The following is a 20003-nucleotide window of genomic DNA, read 5'->3' on the forward strand; positions in this document are numbered from 1 at the left end:
GCGGTGTTTGGTCTATCCTATGAGTTGGACATTAAGGAAAAAAATAAGTTTTTCTGATAATGTAAAACGAGAGAAAAATACACAATACGTTTTTCATGGCTGCTTTAGATTATTAACTATTACAGGGTTTAACAACCTGACTAAGGGAAGGAACATCCCACGCAAGTTGAGATATTAACCTAAACATCAATCCTCATTAATACCTTCAATATAAGTCTAAGGCGTGCTAGAGAAAATTAAATTGAAATCGAATCAATCATTGAACAATGCTAAATTCGATATTTGTTTTAAATGTTTTTTGTGCCTTTTTCGCGTTAACGACCCGTTTATATTAGGCTATATTTCCACTAAGTGTTCAATAACCCATTCAAAGATTTAACATTTAAAAAATTCAGATAACATAAGAAAACGAAATAGTTTCAAAAGTGAAATTCAAATTATGATATTATCCACATTCAAATAAAACAATACCTTGGTTCATTAGCTACAGGGTGGTCCAAACCCAGGCCCGCGGGCCACATGTGGCCCGCGGCATCATTTTTTGTGGCCCGCGAAGCACTGTTGAATTATTGTAATACGTAAAGTTGAGGGTTTAATCAAAGAAATATAACTGAGCAACGATCATCGGTAAGCAGATTGCAATTGTTTGATTATAGGCCTAGTTACATTATTAAATAAATTAACCGGTTTATAATCGCCCATCAAGTTTTAATCCAGGGGTGGCAAGAACGCCTAATTTTGGTATAAGTTAGACCGGTTTGAAAGTCGCAGTACGTCCTATATGGAACTTTACAAAATGTCTGTTTTGCGAGCTGGTAGGTTACATTTGCGTTTTGTTTTACGTCTTTTTAATGGACCAGTAAACATAACATAAAAAGTACGACCCTATATAAATTACTATTTTTGCCACTTAAGGTAAATGAGCGATAAAATATATAGCGCTTCGGCAAAGTATTGTTTTACAGGATTACACTGTGACTAAAGGTTAACGCCCTGGACCTTTCCATCGTGCAATTCTAGCCAAGCATATCTAGTTAAAAAACATTCTACGCTTATAAATGCAGTATTCTGTTTTGTCAAATAGGCAATTTTTTCGCCCTTCGCGCGCACCATTTTGCCAGCAGTCTCATTATCACATTACTTTTTGACGATGCTTTTTGTTGTCATCTTTAAACATTTTATGCCCCGACCTTACGAAAATCGTTGATCGCTCCCAGCAGGCATGTCGCATATATAGCCTACTTTATGTGGCCCGCCAAGTATATCAAAGAAATATTGTGACCCGCTATGCTGTCCTTGGACCACCCTGAGCTGCTAAATGAGGCAGGCAAAATGTTATTAGAGTACCGACGTTTCGATTAATTACCTATACTTTTTAGATATTTTTTTCTAGGCACGGGATTTGAGAGTCATATTAAGATATTTTAGGCTTACTGAACGGACATTCCTCTTCACTCTCTACCACTCCAAAAGGTTTAGGCCGGTAGTGTTCAAATGGCGGATCTCGACCCGGTTCCAGATCTTTTCAAAATTTTGTGTGGATCTTCCAATGTAGTGTTTATTCAATGTCTTTCGAAGTAAGGGCAATGCTTTAAATAGGCTGTGGGAACTTCGTAAAGAGTTGGTCATGTTTTTTAATGAAAAGGGTCAAACTTGTACCCTATTTAAAGGTATCAATCTATGTAACTACTCCTTTCTTGCTGACTGTTTTTCCAACATAAATATGAACTTGAAGCTACAGGGCACCATGAAAATTAAAACATGTCCAATATGTTTACTATTCGTAGTTTAGTGGATCGCCATGTTGTTAGGTTTGGCTGTGTTGGATCATGGCATAAATCATTTAAACACCCCTGGTTTAGGCTATTTTCTTTGTGTGGAATTCATCCTAAAATAAAATCTCTGTTTTTATGAAACTACACTTTTGGGGAAATTAAAGGACTTCGTCGAATGTAGGTACTGAAAAAGCCTTCGTCTGGCAATTGATCAAAAATAGTTTCTTAGCTGAATATCTCGAAAACTAGAGCCAATTAGAAAAAAAGGTATTTTCGGGACCAGGAGCCAATAAATACCCTAAAATGTCTTTCTTTTCATAATACGAATATGAATGGTAAGTATATGTGCTAATTTTCATGCCTTATAGCAGGGGTCGGCAACCTACGGCCCGTCGCCTCTTTGACAAATTAGACACAAGTTTATTTCACATACTTTTTGACTATTTTTACTACGTAATTGGGAAAAATTTTCGCGCTTGGCGCGAATGTTTATTATACGTCCGGTTTTTTTACGTTTTGATACTGCCTTTTCAACTAGATCAGCGATTGTTTACCGTTGCGCCGTGGAAGGCTGCCAAGTGTGTAGCGCAAAATATTATAATATTGGTTGTATATTTTTTAACATTTTTTTATTTTCTATTTTCGGCAATATAATAAAAACTTATACCGGTATAATACGGTATACCAATAAAATCGTACTCGCTTCGCTCGCTAGGTGCGCCTTGACTTAAAACAGTTAACAAACACTGAGCTAGATTAACTTTAAATGTTATCGCGTTCCCTCAAAGTAATTTTATTACACTTTTCATTCGCTTTGCGTTAACACTTTAAAGCCTATGTAAATGTAATTAAACACGTTTTAAAGTGCAAAAAATATCCGAGGCCTGCCTGATTCACAGTTGCTCTAACATTTTAATAACACAATTCTTAGTTATCAATATGTGCGGCCCGCAGAGACCTTTTTAAGTTTGGATTTGGCCCGCGACTGGAAAAAGGTTGCCGACCCCTGCCTTATAGCATAACAAGTGCTGTTCAGACTGTAAAAATTAGAAATAGAACTAGAATTATCTCGTTGACAAGTCTGACTACAGCTATCACGATTCAAGCGGCTCATAGTCCACAGCTACATGGCAAAACGGAAGAATTCTCCACGGCCAACTAAAAATGGCTTAAAAGCCAACATTTGGGCCGCGGTCTACAGTTTGCCGACCACTGTGTTGGATATTATAACCAGTGCCTATATATTGACAATATATAGGCACTGTTATAACCTTTGTAATAAGTTAATAACCACTTGGCTTAATAAATTTAAGATTTCTATGCCTACTTTGCATTTGTTTCCCGCCAGTTTTGGAAAAACTTTTTTTTTTAGCGCTCGAATCAAGGCTGCCACTCGTAGGGATGTTACCCTACGGTAGGGTATTTTCGCCTAAAGTAGGGAGTAGGGAATACCTAAATTGTACTTTGTAGGGAAAAGTAGGGTATTTTGGTAAAAAAGAAAATTATGGGGATCAGACACTTGCAATGGAGTTATTTACCAAGTAAGCCTACTATTAAATTATACAACTTGTTATTTGTTTTAAATTAAAGATTTTCCCATTTTTTAGGACGACTTATTTAAAATTGCATCATACAGGTTAATAATATTATGCGTTTTTACTCTTTTTAAATAGCAACGGTGACGCCTGTCAATCCTACCACAAGGAATATTATTTGGGTTAGCGTTTGGGTTCGGTTAGGTTAAGCAATATTATTAAACATTAAAATTTACACATCCACACCCAAACACTAAGCGCCATAACAACAATTAAAGAATATAAGCCAGCCCAACTGGAACCGTTTCAACTTGGGCGAACTTGGCGTGCTGAGATTGTTTTTGGGCTTCATGTTTTTTTGTATAAATTTACACCTATCTAAATGTCGTAGCAAATATTCGTCATTCCACATCATTTTTACTGTTTTTGTCTATTTCCTATTTGCTGAAACAGGCTATTTGCCCGGCTCGCCTGTTTACCGAACTTCGCACTACTGTAACCAGATGTACGGTAGTGCGAATTTTGAAGTTCGATAAACGGATGGGAAAACTTCGGCACTGGTCTGAATCTTACCACAACCCACTATGGAAAGTATGGCAAGTGCACCCGCGATTTTTTTCTCAACAGACTAGATCTGCACCCCTGGAAATTAAATATGCACCCGGTTTTCCTATATGTTATAAAAGCGGGGTGCACTTTTGACCTCAGTTGCACCTGGTCACCCCAACTTTTTCGGCCGTGCACCCGCGAGATCTCGTCGAGATCTGCCATACTTTCCAAACGGGACCACAACGAGATAATATTGTGCAGAAGAAGGCACTAGCCGTTTACCGAACTTTAAATTCGAACTTTGGGGACCGGCTCATTTGTCTAAAATTAGAAAATTAAAAAAAATAACTTCAAATTTGAAGTACGGCAACAGGTTGCCAGGCAAATTGCCTCTTTCTATTTTGTTTTTTACCCCACTTACGTCAATAGAGTCCCTAGATCAACCCGCCATAGCGTAAGGAAAACGTAGGGTAAAACTTGCATGTGTGGTAGGGAAAACTGAAAATTTAGAGTGGCAGCCCTGGCTTGAATGTTCCTTGTGTGGCGAGTCAAAATTAGAAAATGTTTCCAAAATGTAAGTATGGTACAATTTTTGTTAAAACATTTCTAACATTTTCGTTCAATTTCAGAGTTCTGCTTATTTACTTTTAATTTCCAGCGCATTTGTTTCATTTATTTTTTATCCTTATAATAAGTTTTTTGGAAGAATGTTGATTTTAAGCGTTGTATGTACATTGAAAACTACAAACCTTGTGATACTTGTTTATGTACAATTGGAGTTATACAATACATACATAAAAATATATTTTCCTAAATTGTTCACAATTTATTCTGCATTCCAGTAAATCACTTATCAAGAATTCTGGGGTCTTGCCACAAGCCCACAACCTATTTTTCCATCCTGTCAGCCCATCTGAAAGTATGGCAGATCTCGACGAGATTTATTTGGGGGGTTCATCGTGCAGGTTGGGTCTGTCAATAAAAACTTGCAGATACACATGTCATACTTTCCACAGTGGCCTGTCATCCCAGTATGCAACTTGGCACTTTATACCAAAATTTCCAATGTAAGACTACATTATGGTGTGCCAGATTGGCAATCTTTGGATTTTGCACGTTTGAGCGATTTTTGAGTTGGGCTCAAAACAATGTGCATCCATGAAACGTGCACATAGCGTGAATGTGCATCGGTGAAATGTGCAATTTATGTGCACCGAAGGTGCAATGTGCACGAATGTGCATTGAACTTGCAGCAGGTGGTCTAGAACAGTATATAAATCTCTAGATTTCATGCACCCTTGTCTCATGACATGATAAAACTATCTCGTCTATATACAACAGCACAAAATAAACACGCGGAATATCCGCCCTGCTCGCAAGCTATCATCCTTTTCTGACAGTTCACCCTTATTCACCCCTTTTGGTTGTTCCACCCCTGCAAAAATTTTATTCACCCTGGGGTGAACCATTCAACTTATTAAGAAACACTGGTCTAGAATCCTATCGCAACGAAATTATTTGGGTTAGGTTTGGGTAGGTTAAGCAATATTAATAAATATAATAATACTTGACCCACCCTCACCCAAACATTAACCGACACCCTAACCCAAACATTGTGTGTTATTTTAATATTTGTTTCAACGCTGTAAGCTAAGGCATAGTGCAAGGAGGTACTTCTTAGTTGCAAACTAATTCTATCGCCTTTACCAAATTTCCGGGACCAGCTGGCTGTTACATATATGACAAATGGGTCGGTTACTGTACTTCGAAGTTGGTAACCGGTTTCTGGGCAACCAGTCTTTTCCAAAATATACTACTGTGCTCTAAGGTGCATATTTAGCCATAGTGCACCTTTAAATATAAACATATCGTTAGTGCACATAATGTGCACCGAATATCGTAAGTGCACAATGTGCACATTTTGGTTTTAAGTCCCGTTGCGATTTTTCGCACCCTTGAGGTTGGAAAACCCTGTGAAAGTAGCTATTTGCTGTAACCTCTCTTTTACACTTTCACCCATAGATAATTAAATATTTATTTGGGTTCTAGTTTGGATGGTGGTAGTTTTAAATTTGATTTTTTGAATTTTGCATAATTGTCATATAAATTCTGAAATCAATTTAAATTACTTGGTTAGCCATGTATCTAGGCTTAGGAGGTGCCTATTGTCTATTTGTCAGGATAGCTATTTATGCTTTCATCCGTTGTGGCGATTCAAAATACTTTGGTGTCCCGGTAAATAGCCCCTTCAAGTCCTATCACAGGTCAACCTTTTTTCGAAATCTAAGTCTGCAATATACAAATTCAGGGTAAACATAAATTTGTGTGCGACTTTCACAGTATGCACACTGGGCTTTCAGTCTTATGCCTCAAAAATTGGGAACCACTGGCCTTACCCATAAAGTTGTGATGAGATGTTGCCACAAGCACACATTTTATCCAACTTACAATTTTTAAACAAGTTCAGTATGGACATTTTGTATACCCTAATTTATTTGAGAAAACTAGGCTAAACAGAAACAAGTGCATTGTAAACAAAATGCAAGCCTCTTTAATAAGTTTATTTTGCCCATTCATTGTTTTAGTACAACACTTTTTAGACCTAAAATTACTGTCTAGTATTGTTTATGCGAAATGACGGACTTGGTTGCCAAAAAAGAGAGAGTTAAAAGGGATATAAGAAGTCTGTTGATATCTGCTCCAAATGGTAAGTTAGCTTTACCATCAAATGGGAAGTTTGAGTTTTATTTGTAGCAGTGCTCAGTGACTTATTTGGTAATTTAGAACCTTTTTCTTTATTGAGAAATGTTTACAAAAGTGATCAGAATTTTTAAAAATCTCGCGCTCTCTTGTTTGTGTATTATGTTTTTTCTGTGCTTGAAGGGCGTTTTACCGCAAACAAAACGCCACATTTTCACCTAATAGTTACCGGTGGAACAGCGAATAATAACCAAATAATTGTAAATTTTCAACTAAACCTTTCATTCGCAAAGTTAACAACCATATGCAGACTCATTGCTAATTCTTAGCTGTAGTTACTCAAGTAGGCAATATTTTAAAATATCAGACTGTTCATTAAGCCGCTTCGGTCCCTCAAAACATCTTAAAAAACACTGCTTACAAATATTAATATAAGACATTTGTATTCCAACTTGTTGTTACCAAAAAGTGCAGCAATTGCTTATAGTTTTCTTATACAAACAATTCAAGAAATACAGAAAGGTAAAATTCTTATCGCTGCGTACATCGCAAGTCCAATAAACTTTTCCAACAGCGTTAACAACCGGGTTAAACATTTAAAAATTAAGAACGTTAAGTTAAACAATAACCTCAAGTTCATAACTATTTACCACTGCAGCTACGACGTATTTTATTGATGGCGGTAAACAATTTTAAAATGGGACAAGAGACTTTATTATATTAAGCTTTGAACGTGACTTTGATTAAACTTAATATTTATGTAGTGTTGAATGTATTTGCGCCTTAGTGTTTAAGGAAATAACTGGCGCTAAGTGATAATTCGCTTAGTAGTGGTGCTTAACACAAGTTGTCCTACACCAACTAATTAAATTTCTCGTAGTAGCCACTCCCCAGTCGGGTGAGAGGGTGTCAATCAGCACTCGCAATAAGCGGTTTGCACTCGCATTGGCGAGCCGTCTAGTGCTTAATCCCAACCCTGGTAAACTTCATATTTTAAATTTGTTTATTTTTAGGTTTGAGTTTGTCGATGCTTGAAAAAGATTATTATGCTGTAACTCGAGAAAGGTTTCCCAATCGACAGTTTGGCTTTGCAAATCCACTTGAATTTGCCAAAAGCTTAAATGATATTCTTTATGTGAAATTGGTCAACAATCAACTTACATTTTTCCCCATTGCTGATGAAAGTACAAAGCATGTCTTAAAAATGGTTCAGAACCAAAGAAAGCCTAAGAAATACAACAAGTTTTTTCCAGAGAGTATGCCATCTCACCATAACAGGACTCAGGCAAAACCTTCATTTTCTCATTCAAGAATTTCGAATTATCCACCAGCATTTATTAGAGTTTCTGTCCACAAACTTATAAAAGCACACCCAGAAGGATTTTCTGTATCTGATTTTCCTTCTTTATATAAAGAAGTAAATGGTATAAATTTCCCTCCAGACTGCATTGCAAATATTGGTGATATCATTTTAAATATGCACGATGTTGCCAGACTTGAGTTTGGAAGAAAGGACCGTAATGGAAACAACTTGTATGTTTTTCCTTCTAAAACCTTACAAACATACCTCCATCGTATTGAAACCAAAGCTCAACTAGATCAGTCTAAATGCAGGTTAAAAAATGATGTGACAATCAAAGCAACAGTAGTAACTTGTGGTAGTTCTGATGTTATAATTCAACCAGCAATTACACCTGTAGCTGCCAGTGTCCCATCTACAACTGTTTGTCATTCTGTTAAAAGTAGTCATACAAATCATCAAACCAACATGAAGGCTATAAATGTTAATGAACCTGTGGTAACAACTCCAAAGCTTTCGTTCAATAATGCCCAACAATCAACAGATTTTATTTCAACTGATAGTGGTGTGGCTGAATTGTTTAAGTCCCTTGAGCCACCAGCCTGCACCAATCTCAAAGATGAAATAATTGCTGTCTTAGAAGACCACCCAACTGGTATGTGGGCGATATGTCTCCCCCAATACTACAAGCAGAAATTCAAAAAGCAATTTGACTTGAAAAAAATTGGCTATTTTAGCACAATTGAGTTTATTTCAACAATGGCTGACAAAGTTAGTATTTGTCGACCAACAGAATGCGGAGATTGGATATTAGCACTACGAAAGTTTGAGATAAATTGCAAAAAAATTAAAAGTAAGTTAAAATTACTTAAAAAAGTCAAAATTGGAGGTTTCCAAAAGTAAATATTTTACAAAAAAAACTTGAAACGTCTTTGCAAACAAGTAATAGCTAGAAAAATATGTTGGCAATGAGAAATAGAACTATTGTATCACCCTTTGGTAGACTTCTTTAAATATAATTCTAATTTCCAGTTTTATTTATATGTACTATATTCTTATTGTCAGAGGGTGTATGTAGTTATAAAATTATCTAATTATATAGCAATTAACGTCGACAAAAGTAACCCTTTTTTAACATTTGACAAAGTAGAAGATGAAATAGACATCACCAACTTCAAACTTTGCATGGAAAAATTGCTTGGGCGTTTTTCTGACGGCATTAAATGCAAAAGCCTAAAAGACTTGTACCAAATTCATTTCGGACAACAGTTTCCACATGAAGAATTTGGGTTTTCATGCCCAGAACAGTTGATTTGTGAACTGTTTGACAGTTTTTCTATTGTAAAAGGTAAATTGTTTTGCTTTTATTTTGTTTTGGCTACAATTTCACAATTGTTTTTGCCTTTCAATTGTACTATTTTATACAGGAAAGATTTATTTGCATCTCTCTGCCGAACCATGGCCAATAGATAAAGAAATAAAAGTGGAGTCTGGACCAATGGATGCTGTTGGTAGTGGTGTTTGTTACAACCCTCCAGTCATGCCCAGCAAGGAATGGGATTACTTTGATATATTTATATCCTATGTTGTGTCTCCGGGTGCCTTTATGATTCAGGTCATCGGTACTCATACTACTGAGGCCTTGGATAAGGTCATGAATGAAATGGATAGCTTTTATTCAACCCAGAATGCAAAATATTACAGGTTTAGTCTTTATTCAAAAATATTGCTCTATTTGTAGTTTGTGTTGACTGTCATGTTACGTTTTAGAATGCCTCCAAATTTAGTTCACATTGGACAGGTTTGTGTTACTATATATCATGGTGACAAAAACTGGAATCGGGCAATCATAACAAGTGAACCAAAGGTACAGTTTTTAATTGAAAATTCAATCTGCTTACAAAAACAACTTTTTAGTAACATGAAGTAATTTCAAAATACATTTTACTAAAAAATAACTGTTTTTCAAAGAATGGATTTGTTGAGGTGTTTTATGTGGACTATGGTGATTTTGCGTCCGTTGCTGTTAGCACCCTATTCCTTCTCAAGTTCCGATTTCACACTCTTCCTGCCCAAATGATAAGAGCTCGCTTATCCCACCTGCAACCTGGGGACCTTGAAAAGTGGTCAGCTGAATCTAGAAGAGAGCTGTTGGAGATGAGTAAAGACAAAAGCTTGGTAGCCCTTGTAACTGGTAAGAATTTACAGTTTATACGCTGACTACAAAGTGACTGATATTATTTAATGGTTTGCAATCTACCATGCTATTGTCTCTGTACAAAAGGTTTCTCAGCTGTAAAAACTGAAACAAAACATTAGTCATTTAAAAGTACATTTTCTTTAAATCACTTGGGTAAAGACTTTTTTGGTCTTCACTTTCTTTTAGTTGTTATAAGTGGTAAAATCTACAAATTTGTTACCAGGTGCAAAAAATATAATTGTTTTGGGATACTTTTGCAAGGGGGTGTTTCTTACGTTGGTATAATTTGCTACCAGGGTTACTCGCTTGCTTGAATATAATTTAATTATGTATATATTAGCGATAAACATGGTTTTAGGAAACTTACCCAGATATGGTACAACGCCTATAAGTTGAAAATGCCACAGCTTAATGACTTTGATTAAAATTAGGTCAGGCGTGATCGCATTTTGGCCCTTAGGGCTATTTTTTTAAATTTGATGAGAATATAAGGTTATTTTTTACAGCCACACAGATAACCATGATTACAATATATACCACTTAAGTCGATTAAATATTGCTTCTACACAGGGCGTATCCTTATAACATGTTAAGCATTTGGGACGTGTAGTTGCTAGAGCAGGGGCGGGAAACATATGGCCCGCTGGCTGGGTCCGGCCAGTGACTGGATTTTGAGCAGCCGCAGACAGTTTCCGGTCTTACATGATAATGTGGCCCGCGGCCACATTCAGCTACAACCCCCCACTACTTCCTTGCATCAAATAATAGTGTTTGTTACTGCATCAAAATAAATAGTGATTGTTAGTTATTCTTTATTTCTTTGTTTTGGGTTAAAATTATATTTAGAATTAACAATAAATATTTTCCCATGGATTTGCCATGAAACGTAAGTTTGACAAGGAGTGTCACAAATTTAACAAGGATTAGATGCCCAAGTACTTTTTACTTGAGTCGGCAAGAATCAGAACTTTCTTTTGAATAACAAAACCTGCCTGAATCCAAATGGTAAAAACCAAATGATTCTGGTTGCACATCAATCATAAAGAATTTTGGATGTTATAAGATAAATGTATCGCTACTACCAAAATATATTAATCTTATAACATTCAAACAAATTGATTTTCGGTTTACTAAGTTCTGTACTTAGTTTATTTCCAAAGTCGGCAAGAAAGCGGTAGGCTTGTTAGATGTGCAATGAAAGTGTTGCCGTGTTTAAACTTTTGAAGAGTACAATTATTCGCTATTATGCGGCAAAACATGCAAGCTTTGGCAGTACCTAATCTGTCCCGCCAAGTACTTCATTTTCCCATATCTGGCTCGCCGACCGAAGAAGTTGCCCGTCCCTGTGCTAGAGGTAAACTTGTAGGTGCTGGTTCTTAAAGGGCTACCTAAGTCTCTTAAACGTTCTTGTCACACCTGACTCCCAAGGAGCAGGCTACTAAGGTACCTGTCTTTAACTTTTTGAACTCTAGAGTCACTTCACTCAATTGCTCATTGAGTATATTTACAAATCTCAGTACACAAGGTATTTAAAGTCGTATTGAATAGCATGAACGAGAATGAATTACGAAACACTGATAATGCTTGGTTCGGATATTGGTCCATCAGTGGACACTGGTCCCGTGAATTGTAAGATCAAGTTGGGTAATGCAGCAGAGTAAGATAGGAAATTAACTTTCTAACACTACCCATGTTACTCTTGTGGGAGTTTAAGAATGACCAAAGCCTTTTTTTAACTTTCGTTTTATTTTGTTTTGTGTTGCTAACACAATTAAACCAAATTCAGTATTTTTATTTTTATGGTCTATTACAGGGTGGTCCAAACCCAGGCCCGACATCATTTTTTGTGGCCCGCGAAGCACTGTTGAATTATTGTAATACGTAAAGTTGAGGGTTTAATCAAAGAAATATAACTGACCAACGATCATCGGCAAGCATATTGCAATTGTTTGATTATAGTCACATTTATTACCTAGTTACATTATTAAATTAATTAACCAGTTTACTATCGCCCACCAAGTTTTCATCCAGGGGTGGCAAAAACGCCTAATTTTGGTGTGTGTTAGATCGGTTTGAAAGTCGCAGTACGTCCTTTATGGAACTTTCCAAAATGGCTGTTTTGCGAACTTGTAGGTTACATTTGCGTTTTGTTTTACGTCTTTGCAATGGACCAGTAAACATAACATAAAAAGTATGACCCTATATAAATTACTATTTTTGCCACTAGGTAAATGAACGATGAAATATATAGCGCTTCGGAAAAGTATAATTTTACAGGATTTCACTGTGACTAAAGGTTAACACCCTTGACCTTTCCATCGTGCAATTCTAGCCAAATATATCTAGTTAAAAAACATTCTACGCTTATAAATGCAGTATTCTGTTTTGTCAAATACGCAATTTTTTCGCGCTTCGCGCGCACCATTTTGCCAGCCGTCTCATTATCACTAGGGATGTTCAAAGTAGAATATTGAATCTGAATCCCATCTGGATTCAAATCCAATTCTGCCGTTTATTTTGGGTAATTGGAACCGATATAATTTAATGTTTTACCGCCGATTATTGAGCCTAATTGGACAAACGCGTGTGGTAAGTTGGCCTGTCGCTGCGGCGACCAATTTATAGTGCTTGCTTTAAATGTAAGGCGACCAATTACCGCGTCTCGCGATAAATGCTTTGTCTAATGTGCCAATCAAGCATTATTGGGCGAGCGACTAACGTATAATGTCAGGTGTGGAGTTCAATTGCCCTAAATGCGTTAAGGTGCAAAAGTAATATTGCATTGTAAAACGTGCTGGCCGTCTACAAAATGCGCTATAGGGTTACGTAAGGTCAACTTTAGGCCAATATTTAGAGAGGTTATGCAGTAATGCACAGCGTAATTGTCAAGAATTCGTTATGTCAATAGTAACTTTGTATTCTTTGCAGTACATTATTTGACTGCATAACAGATCATGTTAGTTAAAAAAAAGCACTAAAACCCAACAATGCTTTAAAAAACAGGACCGAATTGCTTATGATTTCTGTGTGCAGTGTTTCATTGTACTCACTATTGGCAAAAATATAAGTTTTGGCAACAACCTGGACAGTTGACATAATACAGTTTACAGAAATGCTTCAAATGACAGTTGTTAGGAATGTTAAACATATGGGAGATTTTTTTATTATAATGTACACATGTTAGCAAATTGTTTGGTCGATTTATTGCTGTGATTTTAGGTCCTTGTGGGGTAGATTGAAGGTTCGATAATGTAATAAAAATATACTTGGATTCGCTATTCTGGATTCGTTATTCTAGATTCGAAACCTATTATTCTAGAATACCTTGGGATTCTACTTTGAACATCCCTAATTATCACATTACTTTTTGACGATGCTTTTTGTTGTCATCTTTAAACATTTCATGTCCCGACCTTACGAAAATCGTTGATCGCTCCTAGCACGCATGTCGCATTTTATATATCCTACTTTATGTGGCCCGCCAAGTATATCAAAGAAAAATAAATGCTGTCAACCTTGGACCACCCTGGTCTATTATATGTTTTAGATACAAGTCCTGATAACATTCTATCGTTGATTGTGTGCGACACTAAGCAATCCGATACTGTAGATCTGTTTTTCAATGATTTACTGATTGAAAAAGGTTTTGCAACTTATGTGGATGATAAATGTACTCCTGAAGAAATTCAAGCTTTACGCGAATCTCAACACAACCAGGAAAAGTTGGATGAGGTAAGACTACTTTCTAATAAGTCAATAGAATGATAAAGTGAAAAGTTTTGTAGTAAATAGCATTTAAAAAAAAAAAACATTAATGATGTTGCTCAGGGTTTTTATATAAAAAGTCTAAAACTATCACATGCTAGGTAATATTTGACCAAAAATAACACCAAATGTGATAACATTTTCCCCCAAAATTTTTTTATCATTTTAATCTTGCTGTAGGTTTTAGTTAAAGCAATGGGAGCCAAACTTTTTTTAGACCAAACCAGCATTGCTGGAGAACTCAAGTGGAGAGGAAACAGAAAAGTCACCACCTGTTACAACGAATTGCTCAACACAACAAAGTACTGCCCCACCTAATCCAACTGTTGCGGCCAATGTTCCTTTATGTACAGATGATCCACCTCCCTACCACCTTCATGAACAAGACTACAGTCCATCAGCTTGCACAGGCATACATCTGTTATTATTTGATTTATTTTTTAAACTGTTAACAATTTTAGTTTTATGTTAAAAATTATGGTATGTAGAAAGAAAATTAGTTCTGAACAAGTCCATTAAGAGTATTGACGAGATAAGTATGGCAAGTGGATTTATTTGCTAACAGTATAAAACAAAACTAAATAGTCCTTAGTTTGTTTAGTACCTTATTTATTGCAGCCATGGCTACAAATCCTGATGCGGGATATATTTTGTCCCGATTTGTCCCCCCACCACCAGGCTTTCCTATGCCTTCTAACAGCATGAAAGTTGAGCCAAAAGTGAAACAGCAAAGTGGTATATTTTAGGGTTTTTTATTTAGTCAGCTGTAGAGGTCAAGGTAATTAATTCAGCAATATGTAACATCTAAATTATTTTTTTGTTGTGGCTTTATTTCTAATACCATTTGTGGCCACTTGACAAATAAATTTATTTTTGTAACACTGTTTTTAAAATTGAAGTTTTGAAAGTTTATTGTTCAGTATGATTAACTTAACAAATTATTTTTTGTTTGAAATTAGGTTTAACTGACAAAAACAACAATTATCAAGCCAATCAAACAGCGTATTTGCCAAACAAGTTTGTTGAGATATGCCACTTTTCAGGTTAGTATCATTTGAATAAGGAAATGTAAAGTATGTCTAGGTTGCATCCTGAGAAACTTTTTTAATAAGTTGCGTTGTTTATTTTTATTTAACTTGCTATCAACACTACACATTGATTTTAGTACATCATGCTAATGTCTAACAATGTTCACCTTGATATGAAATTGCCTAATTATTATGAATGTTTGATGAAAGACCCCAAAAGTGTAGACATTGTATTGTGAAGTCACAAACACTCTTGTATGAATTTGAATGAAAGTTGTTATTTCAAAATAGGGCCACTTTTTTTTCTTTTTTTTTTGATAATTTCCTAGATCTAGGATTTATGATCATAAATCAATCTGACAGTTGTATTAATAAGGTTTCTATTTAAATACTAAATTTAATTATTTTTGTTGCAATAGACTTATAATGTGTAAGACCATGGTCAGGCATTCTAACATAAAAAACAAGATGTTCTTTCATATATTTTCTATTTCGAACCGCTATACTGATGACAAATAGGTACCTTTTTGACAAAGTTCATCAAAACATTATTCTTTTTTCCACCAGATACCTTGACTTTTCATTTTATCAACTATGAGGGCACTCTATTTCTGACAAGTGCAGAAATTTCCGCCATATTTAAGCCTAAATCTGAAGATCTCCTGGTACCAATGCTCCTTTTAAAAGAAGAATATTTCGAGGAGTTGGTGTTGGCTAATGAAAGCTCCCATGCAGAACTCTTTAAAGAACTTATAAGATTAAAGGTTTAGAACTGAACTCAAAATATATTAGGTTTATCCAATATGTCAACACTATTGTAGGACATAACAAAAGTAAATGCTGGTGTGTTATCATATAACTAGCCAAGTCTTATAACAAAAAATCAATATTGTTAAGTGTTTAAAATGTGTAACCAGAGGAATAAATTATATTTGAAAGACCAATAGCCTTAACATAGATTTGTTGGTGTTGATAATTTGTATACTACACTAAGAGATTGCTGTGATGACCAAAGTGTTGATAGTTTGGCACATAGCAGCACAACCACGTTTTTATTGCTTAACTGCCAATAACTGTTTTCTCAGGTTAAGGGTGCAGTTGTTCATGGAGAGGAAAAGCAATTCATTTCCCTTTACAGAGTGTGTGATGTGCCAGGCATGATACGCAGCATAGGGCACGCTGAAGCATCTAGTCTGTGCAAGTTCTTTGATGTTGCCTGGGAAACATTTAAATGCCAGGAACACGTTAATTGCAGCGATTCCGAAGCTGGTTGGTTTGTCCAATAGATGTATTGACGTTTTGGAGCGAAGATTACAAATCGTTCAGCCTCTTTGAACCCCGATTAGCTTTCCAGCAAATGCAGCAATTATGCAAATGAGCATTTTAATGTAGCTTGAAAATAATAGTTAAAACAAAAAACTTTAGTAAATCGACATCATCATAATCAAGACGTTTCGATATAACCACCTACTTATCAGTTAATGTGAATAAAATATATTTGAAACTCAGTTATAAAAGAGGAAATGCTTTTATTCACATGCTGTCAATTTACTCGACCTTTATGGTATTGATATCATTTAAAGTATTACCAATTCGTGTATAGTATACCAAAGTATTTTAGTGTAATTAATTAACAGCACGAAAATGTGCTTGTTGCCTAATAAATACGAATATTCAAATAACCACGTTCTTCAACCAAATGTAATTTAATTTGACAGATGATCGGCAAGAGACTTTGGAAGTAAAATCACAAGACGGTTTTGTCGAAGTGCCAAAAACAACAGTGTCACCTTCGCAATTTAGAGCAACAATGATCAAACTAAAAGTCCAGGAATTGATCTCCCTGCACCAAACAATGATGGAGACGCGGTTTGTTTTTCCTCTTTCTATCACGATTTGCTCAAAATGGTTGCACCATGTTGTCATACAGCTCTTCTTTTTTAGGCTATTTAAATCGTTTACACGCTCTTTTGAGATCCTACAAGCAATATAACAATGTTCTTCATGAATTAAATTATTAATAATTCATCTGCCCTGATAGCTTTGTTAGAAAAAATGTACACACTAGTATCCATTTGCTGATTGCCTTTGTGACGGTATAAAAATTTTTTAGAGGTGTCTAAGTATGGTAGTTCAAAAATATGTGATGCATACATGTGCGGCAGTATGTTAAAACCGTCGGATATACAAAACAAGAGATGCAAAGACGAACACAGCTGTTAGGTTATATGTAAATGTAAATATCACTGGATTTGTTCACCTATTTCAACAAACGATTGCAAACGAACGCATAATATTGGTGGCGCTTGTGCGTGCACAGTAATTACTGTTACTAATTCCACAAAATGCACAAAACAATTCATTGTGCAACGTTTACAGAGAGTCGATGATAGACGAGGTACTGGCCACCTCTTGCTTGGAAAGCCTGGAACAGTTGAAGGTCCAGTCGACGCACATCAAAGTGCTCGAAAATTTGATATCCGAAAAAGGCGGCCAGATTGCAACCTGCAACTCCAAATCAACGACGACACAACTTCCTCCCTTTAAGACGGCGAACCCTCCTCCATCTGATCTCAGTCACTCGCTGGATCCAAGCATTAACAGGGCTGCCACTTTACCGAGTAAGTTCTTGTGTTTTTTTATTACGTCTGGCTCAAACTAATAAGAAGTACTCTTTGTTGTTTGTAGGTGTAGTCAGTAACGATTTCGGGTTGATTCCTCAAGGATCGACGGGCCCATTCACCAATTTATTTAGCAATGCAATCCCTGCAAACCATTACAGATCAAGTGCGGTGTAAGTATCTGCAGGTCAACTATAGCAGACGATTTACCTTAAAACGTACACGCATTCAATCATAACACCAAGTAGAGAATAGTTATTTTTAGTAACTTTGTGCAAAACAGATACTGTCAATCAAAATGAAGACCTAAGATTAGATCTGAGCAATCCAGCTGCAATAAAGCATCATAATTATATATTTATTGGAACTAATCCCCCAAATGTTCGATTTTAAAACATACATTTTAAATATTACGTGGCTCAGATGTTTTCCGCAAAAACGCTTACATGTCATGATGGGTTAAAAAAAACTTAAAAAAAAAAAATATTTTTTAGACAGAATGTTTAATTTAGAAAATAGTATATTAGCAATCGAAGGTACATTGTGTGTTGCAAAATAATTAGTTAAGCTAATATCACAATGCAAACTGACACCAAAACAATGAAAGCCTCACTTCCTCCTTCATCCAGAAATTAATTATCAAATTTTAGTGGCTACAGAAGCTGCTTGACCTCCAACTACAAACTTATTAGGATTCTGTCGTTGCTTTTCAATGTAAAAACAAAAATTCATATTTTATGACCTAAAACAGTAAATACGATTTTTTTGTAACTAACAACTTTTTAAATAGCACATTACCATTTTTTTTGTGATATCATTTGTAATACTTTCTGTACCACCATAAAATGTCACTTTGAATGGTCTTTGTTATTATGTAAGTACTGGCATTAGTACTACAAACTATAAACATATTAGCTTATGACATATTAGTAAACAAAAAGTCGCGTTTACAAAAGTATAGCATTATAACTTAACAACCACATTAACTACACAGGAATCTAAGTAAAAACCATAACATTTTTAGGTATCGAATGGATAGTTTGCATTCAATTCGAGTGTTTCACGCTTTTCTTTACGTACAGTAGACACACTTGAAATTATTTTAATAAACTTCTGTGCCGCGGCACACATTTTGAAAATCACTGGCCTTGGTTAACCCAAAAGTGGTCCCGTATAGTTGCTAATAAGGAGCGTCCAGAGGCATGTTACAGTTTAAATGCGGTTGGTATAAGTTCTATTGTTACCCCGGTGAAGTTTTTAAGTTTGTCTGTACAGGAAATATAAACGTGAAGCAAGCTTAGAAAATGCTCGATTACATTTTTGAATTTCCAAACTTCTAGAACGGGATTTTTTTGGTATATTTCCGTTATTTTGTATTAACAACCGGATGTAAGATTGTTAAACCCAAAAGTCTTTTGGCGACCCCAAAGTCAAGATTTTTTTAGCTGATTTACTTTTGTTCAGCCAGTTAAAGGCCTCCTCGCCACCTTTCAATCCTTCATTGACAAGGTTACAATTCGATTCTCGGGCACCGCACTCTCAAAGATCCCGGGCGCCACCGCCGCCAATGATGCCACAAAACCTCCGACTTGGGCCAGTCGTCGATAGCAATGCATTTGGGTCTGGTGCGTGTTATTACTACACCCCTGTGCCAGGACTCGCCACCAATGTTCCGCTTCAAAACTGGCCCCCACGCGCAACAATGGGCCCGCCACATTATTAGACGTTCGCCGAAATGTTGTGTTTTTAAATAAGCCTACTCGTTTCGACTTGTATCAGGCTTTACTCAAAAAGTTCCTTTCATTGAGATTTCTTCGTTTTAATGTTTTTCGTTTTAATGATATTCTTTTGTTCTTGTGTATCAGGCTTTACTTAGAAAGTTTCTTTCATTGAGATTTCTTTTGTTCTTGCCACCATCTACTGTTCCTAAATGATGTCCAAATTAAGTTATTTTAAGCTTGTTCTTATTTACTTTGTAAATCGGGTTCTTGCGATTAGTTCATTTACTAATATGACACACTTTCAAAAAATATGTGTGAATATATTTCAGCCGATTGTTAACATTACTATAAGGTTATCGTTTTACACTTTTATTAATTATAACTATGCACAGAGTTCCTCAACCTCCTTGAAATTGATTTGCAAATTAAAAAGTCCTTGAATTTAATTGATATGCGGCCTAATTAAAGTGTTTTAAAAATGGTACAGAAAAATAAACTATTTGTGATTATGTTGGCCATGGCATTTTTACTGCTGTGTTGTCGACTGATATTTAAAACACGTTGAGCCAATTTTAGGTTTTTATAAACCTATTAATGTGTAAGTCTTTAAATATCTTTGAATATATTTCATAAAAATTTGTGACAACCCTGTACCCGCCAACATAAGACTTATTAAAAAGCTTGTAAATAAAGTAGCATAAGACAATGTTAAAATGTCAACATTAACTGCTCAAAATGTGCTACATCATGAGTCTTAACACTTTTATGGTCGCGAGCAAGCGCTCTTTTTTGAGTACATCCAATCGGTT

The 20003-nt window shown here is 35.7% G+C and overlaps 1 protein-coding gene across 1 annotated transcript; it reads left to right on the forward strand.

The window, feature by feature from the left end:
• Window positions 1–6493: 6493 nt before the first annotated feature.
• On the forward strand, window positions 6494–19081 carry LOC146160711 (tudor domain-containing protein 5-like). Its single transcript, XM_083384993.1, has 14 exons — window positions 6494–6566; window positions 7573–8712; window positions 8962–9207; window positions 9287–9563; window positions 9630–9726; window positions 9831–10053; window positions 13607–13791; window positions 14042–14234; window positions 14443–14559; window positions 15420–15616; window positions 15938–16121; window positions 16571–16721; window positions 17232–17473; window positions 18942–19081. The coding sequence occupies exons 1-14, from the start codon at window positions 6494–6496 to the stop codon at window positions 19079–19081; spliced, it is 3465 nt and encodes a 1154-aa protein (XP_083241119.1).
• The last annotated feature ends 922 nt before the right edge of the window (window positions 19082–20003 follow it).

Source organism: Ascidiella aspersa, chromosome 3 (assembly GCF_963924565.1).
Source record: "Ascidiella aspersa chromosome 3, kaAscAspe10.2, whole genome shotgun sequence".
NCBI lineage: Eukaryota > Metazoa > Chordata > Ascidiacea > Phlebobranchia > Ascidiidae > Ascidiella > Ascidiella aspersa.